Source organism: Hyalella azteca, unplaced genomic scaffold (assembly GCF_000764305.2).
Source record: "Hyalella azteca isolate HAZT.00-mixed unplaced genomic scaffold, Hazt_2.0.2 contig3170, whole genome shotgun sequence".
NCBI lineage: Eukaryota > Metazoa > Arthropoda > Malacostraca > Amphipoda > Hyalellidae > Hyalella > Hyalella azteca.
In genome coordinates, this window is record NW_025933422.1 from 316,609 (window position 1) to 327,431 (window position 10,823).

The 10,823-nt window shown below is 39.0% G+C and overlaps 1 protein-coding gene across 1 annotated transcript in view; it reads left to right on the top strand.

The window, feature by feature from the left end:
* Positions 1–277: 277 nt before the first annotated feature.
* Positions 278–10,823, top strand: part of LOC108683351 (mucin-17) — a 26,400-nt gene continuing 15,854 nt past the window's right edge. The window contains exons 1-2 of the mRNA XM_018172661.2: positions 278–570; positions 8,858–9,035. Of these exons, the coding sequence (XP_018028150.2) occupies positions 278–570; positions 8,858–9,035 (471 nt within the window). The remainder of the gene's footprint in view (positions 571–8,857; positions 9,036–10,823) is intronic.

Here is a 10,823-nt window from a genome sequence, read left to right on the forward strand (position 1 = left end):
ACCCAGCGTGCTATGAAAAACTCCAGCCGCACCGTGAAGATTAAGCTGTGCGTCTACAAGGCTTGCGTCATCGGCACTCTTCTGTATGGTTGCGGGACATGGACCATCTACGCGAGGCACGAAAAGAAACTCGACGGCTTCCACATGAGGTGTACCCGGCGCGTACTGCAGATCAGGTGGCAGGACAGAGTCCCCAATACTGTAGTACTAAAGCGATCTAATATGATCTCTCAGTTCACAGGAGAGACGTCTCAGGTGGCTGGGGCATGTTAGTAGGATGGTAGCGGGCCGTATACCCAAGGACCTCCTCTACGGCGAGCTCGTGGAAGGCCGATGGAAAACGGGACGCATAAAACTGCGCTTCAGGGATATCTCCATGTGGGATTTAAAACAGTGCCGCATCAAATCATCCTCGTCGGAGACCCAAGCAGCTGACCGCCAGGGCTGGATGCTCGCTGTCGGGCAGGCCGTGTCCTACGCTGAGGTCGAGCGCCGCGATGGCGACTCTCAGGGGGAATTTCAGACGGAAACGACGGTCGACGCATCCGCGACAGCTATCTACCTTCACTTGTGATGGCTGTGGATTAGATTGTCACTCCAGGATCGATCTTTACAGTCATTCTCGGCGATGCAGGCGGGACCGATAGCTACTCTATCGTCTCTCGAGACGGACGGATGCCGACGACTAACACTTCTGATAATTCAACCCTAACACTTCCGATACTTCAACACGAATACTTCCGATACTTCAACCCTGAACACTTCCGATACTTCAACCCTAAAACTTCCGATACCTCAACCTTAACACTTCTGATACCTCAACATTAACACTTCTGAAGTTCTGATACCTTTAATGCTTACACCGTGATGCTGCTGGTTGTCCTTTTATCTTCAAGTGTCTGCGAGGTCTTTCTACTTCTTAATTCGCGATATATATTTCTTCCTGTAGCAATAGTTTTTTCATTCAATTTTGAAGAACAATTCCTATTCGTTGCCTGCCGTTGGACTCGTAACTTTGCTGTACAGTTCAACTGCAATATCCACGCGTCTTGCTCTCATTCGAGAGCAAGACTGCCTTCCATCCATGACGCTGTGAATTTTGGGCTGATTAATGTAGTACCTTTAATCGTTCTATTGTTATAAATGTTTGATTTAATATTTGCATTGTTTAAATCTTCTCTTTCTTGGCTAAAATGTGTCTTTTATTTATCTATAGTAAGACAGGATAACATTTGAAAACCAGATACCGGCGATCGCTTTCTGGCTTTTGCAAACTATTTCAGTGGACGGATTGTTAGGCTACCATTTTGCACCAGACCATTTTTTAGGATGTCGTTCTATTAAATACTAGCCTTACTTAGCAGATAAGGATTCACTAGCTTTTGTTGTGAAATAGGATGAGAGGTTTAACATGTTTACAGCGCTTAGTGCTCTTTCTTGTTAGTGACCAATGAGTCTTGAGCTGATTGTTCGGAACTACTGATGAGTTTAAGACTCGTGATAGAATATGACTATAGAGTTGTGAGCTGATGTGAAAATCCTGTTAATGCGTATATTAGAAGACTAGTCATGAGCCGCGTTGTGCAGTGTTCTATTTTAACTGCAGGCTGGCGTAATGTCAGAGACGAGCATTGTGTGATACTATCTGTAATGAGGGAATATTTGTGATGCTGATGGATGGCTTAAATTGTTAGCAATATAATACACTTCGAAACTCGCGTGTGTACTTATTGTGTTTAACATCTATTATTGCGGAGTGAATTGCTTGCTCCTGAAGATTTCTGCGCTTTAATATCTTTCCGACTGTCGAGAAAACCGCTCGAGAAAAGGCCAACTTTCGAGTATAATACTTGGCCTATAACTTCCTAGAAAAGGCCAAGTATAACAAAATGAGTTGCTTTTAAACCTTTTAAAAGCTACTCCTTTTGTTATAAGTGGTTGCTTATGAGCCTAAGCAGACTCGAGCTTCTTCGAGCCCTATTTATCTAGTCGTTGGGAACCGCCGCTTACTAGATCAGACCAACCCACCTCTCCACCGTGGATGAAAGAGACTTCGCTTGCAGGCAGCCAGGACCCAGGAGCGTGTCTCATCAATCTGTCGGGTTCGATGTAGCAAGCTCTTTCCCTCCCCAATCTTTTAGTTATCAAAAAGCTTCTGTACTGAACACCAATCTGTTGAGTGTGACCGTTGTAAGGACCCTTCTTTTTTAATCACCAAACTTGCTGCTGTTGGGAAACGCTGCACTGAAAACAAGTTAAATCAATTTTGTGCGAACCTGCAGCTTTCAATTAAAAGGCGGAGTGAATCCAGGTCCTAACAAACGAATTTTCTAGTCACAAAAAATAGCTGTTTTTTATATTTTTACTTTGATTATTGGACAATAAACATTATCCACATTAAACGGTTCGGCTGTTCTATGCTCTGTCAGGGATCCACGGCGTAGCAATATCCGTTTGAATTGTGAGGTATGTTCATAGTGCATTCACAATCCACAAATATTAGCGCTTTGCACGTTAATTAACAATCTCATGGTGAACGTGACTTGCTGGAAACGGAGCGAGAGCCATAATTTCCATTGGACGATATATAGATGCGTTTTTACGTTGTTGAAAATTTCTAAGCATTAGGCTGAAATTATTTTCAAATACTTTGATCACATGTTCGCAGTTAATTATTTCAGGCGATGTACGTAAGAGAAGCACGTGTTGTAGACGGAATATAGGTTCAACAAGTGTCGTATATAAAATGTACGTTTAGCACGTGCAGTAGAGGAAGTGTAGGTACAACGCGTGCTTTAGAAGAAATGATGTATCGTAAGAAAATAGCAGATGTGCACCATGAGCCGTACATTAAAAGGTGATGCAGCACGTGCTTTAGATCAAATGTATATGATTATGTGTTGCACCTGCCTACAAATACAATATAAAGTCGCATCTCTCGTATATATTTTTCATTGTTAAATTGAATGCTAATTTGTTTTAAAGCTCGACATTCGAGCAACTAAATGGCATGGCTGAACTATTTACTAGTTTAACCATGACTAAATGGCATCTTGCCTAAACCAAAAGTTAACCGATGTAACATTTACCTCGAAGTTGTCTCTTGCGTGAAGGTGATATTTTGTTTGGCTTGAAAATTGCGTAAAAGTGCGTTGCTGAACGCAGGTAAAGCTATTTCTATTTACGATGACTATGTGTAAATGAATGCTAAAATGAAAGGCAAGAAAGTTTAATTAGTTCATGTTAGAATAAAATGCGATCATTAAGAAGAAGACTAATAAGATGAACATTAGGATGAAAGGAGATACGGAGAATTATAATGAGGGCGAAAAGTGATAAATAGCGTCCTGATAGGATGGAATGTTGTCATGTGGAAGACAACGACGGTGAAATTTAAGAAGATAGCAGCTGTAAGGCCTATGAATTTGAGGATGACAGACAGGCCCGATAGCAATACACACTAAAAAATCTGGTGAAGAATATCAGCGTTAGCTCTGGTGTCCATTCAGACTCAGTTCTTTGTTCATGGCGCGGAAGCTCAGAGAACAATAGCATGAGGTGGTCAGAACGCTGGCTCTAGACCGATACTGTTGCGCAAGTTTTGCGTCAGTCGCGTTGTAGGAGCTACTGCGTATTGAGTGTGTACTCTTGTTTTGAATCTCTTACATAATGTAATATCTGGGAACCCCATTGAATTGACGCTCACTTGGTAATTTGAATATCCTGCTCTGGAAAATTTGTGGGGCTTTTCCGCTTCCGCGCAACCGACTATCTGCTCTGCATTTGCCTTCACAACCTGAAGGGAGGCCAGCTAAAAGATCCGTAGCGGCTGACGCCAATAACAATTGCTTCTCTATAATGAACCTCAGCCTATTTGTACCCGCGATTCATGTACTAAAGATATGAAACAACATCTAATTCTTTCATGGGGCCACTTCGCCAAATGTTTTTAGTATATTGGCGTTTTATATTTATAACTTTATAAACGCTTAATTCTGTGGTCTCGCCACACAATCTCTTTTCCTGTTCACCATGACAATACCGAGTTTTATTCTGCGTCCCGTGACCAAGCTAAGTCTCGATTTGCTCACCGCGAACGATCCGAGTCTTGTTTTGTTCACTTCATAGATAGCGATGCAGCTTCGATTACGCCATGTTGGTCTGTTGTTGATGTGGTTTTAGGAAACATGGCGTAATCCTGTGTTGATGTGGTTACAAGATACAACGGCCCTTATATTATCTATGTTTTCCAGTAATTCTATGCTTACCTCGTTCCTCTGAACGATATTATCTGCCTGTGTAGCGTTCAAATAATGAGGATTCTAGTTTCATGTTCGGGATCAGAAATATTTTTTAGCGTGTCAGTGATCGATGAACTGGTGCGGCCTATTATTAAGAAGCGGCCGCTCGAAATCATCGTTAAAGTTAGTATTTAATTTGACCCCCAACGTCAAACCTACACTCTTATACTCAGCTAAAAGCAGCTGATCGTTTTCTCTCGATTTTGCCTCAGCATTCTTTCGTCATCACTCCCGCTAAAGTTCGTGGTCCTTCAGAAGGCATAAAAAGACTATCCACTTATGAACTGGTCTCTATAAAATTGCTAAATACGTTTTCTTAATAAATTGTATACGTGATAAGATTCGTATAAATAAATTGTCAAGTTCCGAAGAGGATGGCCGAACTGCAAAAACAATTTGTTTACATTCAGAAAACCAGTCAATGAGTTGAAAACGTTTCGTTGGTCCTATTGAGCATTTGCGAAACAAATTTTCCATCAAACTAATCAATGTAATTATAGGCATAGATTACAATTAATTGTATTCCTGAAATTTTTAATTGTTATTTGATAAAACCTTTTTAAATCGCCATAACTTCTGATGATTATAATGTGCTTACGCTTGAATTAACCGCTTATGAATGTCTCGCTTTCACGCCTAGCTTCAACTAATGCTGATCTTCGGACAATGAAAAGTAAATTGATTTTTCGCAATTTATTAAAACGATATAATTTCAAAACATCCAAAGTGGCTTAAAAGATTGTTTTAAACGTCTTGAGAAGATTGTTTGAACCATGGTTGAACTATAATCTACTAGTTCAACCATGGTTTGAACGCTCTGGAAATGTTTTTGTATCAGGAGATGAATGAGCGTAATATTCCTCGCTTTATTGCACCAATGGATAGGACAAAACTTAATAAGGAACGTATTGAGGCCATATATACTCTTAAACCGTCGAGACACAGTAAAGTCGCACTCATTCAAAAAACAAATGCCATTCTTTATAAATGGAATTACGTGGAAATCCGCTTCTCGGTAATTTATTCCTATTTCCGTTGTTAAATGTACAAAAGAGAAATAAGATATTCATTTAAATACGATGTATAGGTTGCTAAAAAAATTTACTTCAGCAGGTTGAAATTCTCTTATACATAACTTTAATTGAGACGTGATTATGGGCAATCCCTGCATAGGTAGGTACTAGCGCTGTATTCACTTACATAGTAAAATCACTCAATCGTTGTGCGAGGCATCAAAGTTAATGAAACAAGAATATAGTGTATGTCCTGCTAGTGAATTTCCAAAAATTCTTGAGCCGGGATTTTTGCCTCCTGACTCATTAGCTATCAACTGGAGAAAGAAAAAGGAACAAAATCGTTAGATAGCAATTAACAATTACGAGTAATGCGATTCAGAAGTTTTTCTGCCTGTACACCAATTCCAGTCCACATCAAGATTGAGGAAAAAGACCCCCCTGCCGTATGGTAGACGTCGAATTAGAAGCCAATCGCCGACACGCGAGAAACTTCGAGCTCTGTATGTGTACTTGCAGGCCTGTATGCGACTTCAGCAAAATCCCTGCATCCGCTGAGTCAGCTATAGCTTCAGATGCCACAGGTCACTTCGGTTGACTGTGTTTAGTGAAGGCCATCAACTTCAGTGGACGAGTTGTATGGCCCAGCAACAGTGATCATGTGCTAAGACTCCGACAATATCATGCGTATGTGCAGTTCACAACTCTACCTTACATAAATTAGAACACATCGCACTTACATGCAGCAGTGATAGTTATTGGTTATCAACCACGTGCAAGTCATGGTTGAACTACTACTAGTTCAACCATATGTGTAAGTTATTTGGCCTGGATGAAGTCAAAGAAGTTGATGATCGTAAGACTACGAGCAGTGGGCAGTTGGGTGACGCTGCATATCAGGGCGCGGGTAATAGCTTCGTGCCCGAATATGATCCCAGCGCCTTCGTCAATTTCAGAAGCTGTGGATGACCAGGGGAATTGGAATTTTTCGAATCTTGTTAATTGAAGATGAAATCATTGTCATCGAATTTATATAATTACGGGCACCTCCAGAGCTTACAAGTAAACACTGATTAAGTAGGTTTCGTAATGCGTGGTATTTTGTACAGTTACCACCTGCTCATTTTAAATTACGGCAATGTCTTGGTTGTATTGAATCATGGCTTAATTTGTCCTTTGGAAACACTTATACTGACCCAACTTATATGTAACAGAATATGAAATCACAGTTTAGTTTTTAAAGCCACGCTCTCACTGCAATCTATTGGCTTTGATAAGTAATAATTGAAAAAACGTAGATCATGAAAACAGTTACGCGTGATACTGATTAGATATTAATATGAACGTAAGACCAGTTGACACCACAAAAAAACTATTCCATGCAGCAGCCCGACTTTAGATCAGATAATGTCAAGCAAATGAAGCCTCTTGAACTTGAGAGTGTACATATATACAGCCAACCCGTTACGCAGAAAAAATACGTTCAAAAGAAAGTAAAACTACGATCATCACATCTAATATTGCATTAATTGATTATATCATCAGGTTCTATACAATCAGCAGAATGATCGCATGTAATTAAAGATGCGCTTTAATCAAAAATATTATATAAAATAACCATTACAGAGGGATTTTTGTAAGTCAAAATCTTTCTTATGTTTAACTTTTATTTTCATTTGACAATAAAAATATAGTTATTTCTAACCTTTAAGGATTAGCGGCCATGTTTATAAACAAAATTTTCTGTTATACTATTGTTACGGAGATTTTATAGGCAAAACATAGAAAGCCTCATAACATAGTCGATGAAAGCTGAACCAGATTGTCTATATAATGTATAGCCAGCGCTCTATCGAATATTTGAGAACGAAGACAGTATCACACTGTGATCGACAGTGCACGTCAAGAAACAGATAATGTAGCAGGTCTGTTATCCCAATTCCCAAATGACTAAATCAAGTAAATTAAAGACAAAATAGCGCAGCTCACGTGAGTTATACAATGTACTTGTACGGCCCACATACGAGCTAACTGTACGTGAAACAAGCTGAATTAACGAGTGTTCCAAGTTCCGACATTACCACTAATTAGAAATTAGAGAGACAATTTTATCCAGTTTTTAATGATGACTTCTTGAATAATGAACAGCATCGTAACTGTTTAAGATTTCAATAAACTAAGTTCGCATTCATAAACATAAAATTCATCGGTAAATTACAAACAATTTCTGAAACGAATCCTGCCATTAGTATATTTATATATACATCAGCACTTGCACTTCACAGGTGTACAGCTGATCGATCCCGTCGCAGGTGTAACTAGCGCGCCAGGAATATTGGGATCAATGCGGGTACACACTCCTCTTTCTTACGCATTTCATTCCCACGGCGGCCGGCGCAGATAATAAATCGTTATTATACAGAGGATGAAAATAATCTATCTCGTGAATTAGAATTGAGCCGAAAAAATACACATATTTATCCTCTAGAGGCAGGGTATTTTTTTAACAATAATATTTTAGGTAATACAGTATGTCTTTGTTTTATTGATTTCATTTGGTGAGTAGAGTAAAAAAAATGTTTGTGTGTCGTAAACATGCATTTTATTTTGAAAACACATGACCCTAATAAATAAGGTTATGTACAGAGCAAATTTCTCTCGCATAAACACAAACGTAGACATATATACGGTTAACGCAAACTTACAAGCTGAGTCACATAGACATTAACACGCAGACAAGCAAGCACATGGCCACACACGTTTAGTCTCCCAATTTTGCTCGAAAAGCACGTGCAAACGCACGCACGACAGCAAACTCTTGTCTGGCAACTCAACTGGGTGCGTTTTGAGTTTTAGATGAGTAAATGCTGTTTTTTTCTGACTCTACACCCGATTTCGAACGTCATGAATTGCTGAGATGCTCAGACGTCGTTTCATTAAACATTGTGCTGACAAAATTCAACAGGTAGAACGTATCACGTATGAAATTCATATTATCCACCTCAGAAGATAATTAACAATATGTGTTATGAGTGTGAACAGTCATGAAGACAGAAGCTAAATAAAATTTCAAGTAGAATTATTTTGTCAAGTAATATACAGTCGAGACTTTTCATTTAGGTGTTTGTTTTTAGTTGTAAAAAAATATCAGCCCATTGTTAAAAATTTTTCTAACTGCAAGTAAAAAGATTAAATGATAAATAATCTCAAATTCATTCAAAAAATACTTAGAAGACAAAAACTTGAAATGTAATCCAGTAAAAATTCATCAAACAGAAGAAACGTCACAAGTGCAAGTTGTTGAGTGAGCGCACACGTTTCTGGCAGAGGAGGCGAGAGATGCGTACAGAACACACAGTTGAAGAGCGGCCATGGCCTACACTGCTGGCTGTTCCAATCTCTAACGAGTCCTCCTGACCTCATACACCTCGCTCTCTCCTCGACCAATCATGAAAAAAATACAGCCATTTGATGACGGAACTTGAGTGGCTGACCAATGAACAGAAGACGAGAATCCTGGCTGTGACGTAGAACGTGTGGCAGATCAGCCAGACGGCGCACAGTCTCTCAGTCACCCGGACTGCCGGGTCCCGCCAGTCCATGTCGCCGCCCCAGTCAGTCACCAACGCTGCGCCGTCGTGATAACACGTGCGGCCTCATGCAGCAGTCCATAGAAGATTTACAATACAAGTTAAAGCAGTGTTTAGATAGTTCATACAATGTAAGATATAACTTTAATTTGTAAACAACAATATTGTGTTAATTTTTATTTAAAATGTTGGTTTTGTTACTCGTTTAACACGATATTCTTCAAAAGCAGCCATTGGCGAGCTTCGAGCAGAGCAGAAATGGCTTCAAATTGTGTTGCCAATTATGTGTGAACTGCTTTAATGGTCATGATCATTTCTATTCAAAAATTTTCATAACATATCAAAGCACAGCTTGGTGACTGAAACGGCGAAATGGACTGAATTTTAGGCCAAGTGAAAGATTTTTGATGGGCTGCGCTGCTCTCCAATGCGGTCCGGTGCAGAAGGTCGACAGCAGCGACTGTGCTGTGGCAACGATGTTCTTTCCGGCGCAGGCGCACTGCGCAGTTCCTGCAACGCAAACTAGTTCCTTCATATTATCAACATTTTTACTGAATTTGGTGTCCATACTTATTACTATATACTACTAAACTATATTTAATTCTCAATACATTTTTCTTCATCAGTTGCTTTGAAGAATCTAATAATTTGTATAAATCAGTTCATCGTGAACGCATCTCAAGTACCTACTATTTAAGAGTGCTCGATTGTCAGAAACGCATAAAATACTAACAAAAAGTCAGTCAGCAAACAGTTTGCCAAAATATATTATATGCTTCATATCATGTTGAATATTAGAACAATTTGTAAGTGCAATATCTGCCATCAAAAGGGCCTGAGATAGGATCTAGCGAATGATCACATGTTGATTGCGTTGCAGGAACTGATGCAAATTCCTCCGCGATTCCGATATGTTAACCTAAAATAATTGGCTGCAGTTGTTAGCTATAGTTTCTACAATTGGATAGCTTGATAAACTTTATTCGCCGGTTTCATCATAACCTGTGGCCAAAGTTGATTTATTTCTCTGAACCTATGGATATATTGTCTAAAATGTATCAGCGCCTGAGAATGTACGTTTTTTATCAATGCTTAGATATTTTTTTCATGTATGATGTACCTAGCTATGGGATGGCTTTTTTCTCGGAATTATGAGCGTGTTCTAAACTTCTAAGTTGGAAGCTATACTCCTGTAAGTTTGACTGTTCGAGATATATTGAAAACCAATCCAGTAATAGCTATTAGGAGCTACTTCTACAAAATTTCTGGATGGAATTGTAGGAATGGTGATTCATTTATTCATGAATCATGATCAATAATGTTTGGTAACTTGATAAATTCCAAAATTCAGTTAGCTAGAGGCTAGAAATGAAATGAAAAGAACATCATCTAATATCAGATTTTAAGATCCAAAATATGTGCAATTTTCTACAACCACATGTTACCTCTCTCAAATCCCACTCTCCATAAACTGCTATTTATTTGTGCAGAATTGAAATAAGCCTAATATTTTCTAAAATTTACATGGAGTAACGCGGTATATTCCAACATCGTGGGTAATTCCAAAACTTATAAACTTTTTTCCTTTATATTAAGCTTTCTCTCAGTTCCACCGTTCCACGCATTTGTTGATGGTTGAAATAGTGACGTCATAGTCCATAGTGACAAACCAGAGATTTTTTAGAATCGGTTCATTTTTAATTTCCTCATTTACCCAAGATTTAAACCAATTTCTTATGTAGGGTAAATGCGGTATATTCCGACATCGTAGGTAATTCCGTCACTTCTCTAGTTTTTCCTTTATATTAAGCTTTGTTTTAGTTCCATGCGTTCATTGATGGTTGAAATGGTGACGTCATACATTTGCGTGTCGAAATACTGCAAAAACACTAGGTCTTGGCCATCTAGCGGGAAAATAT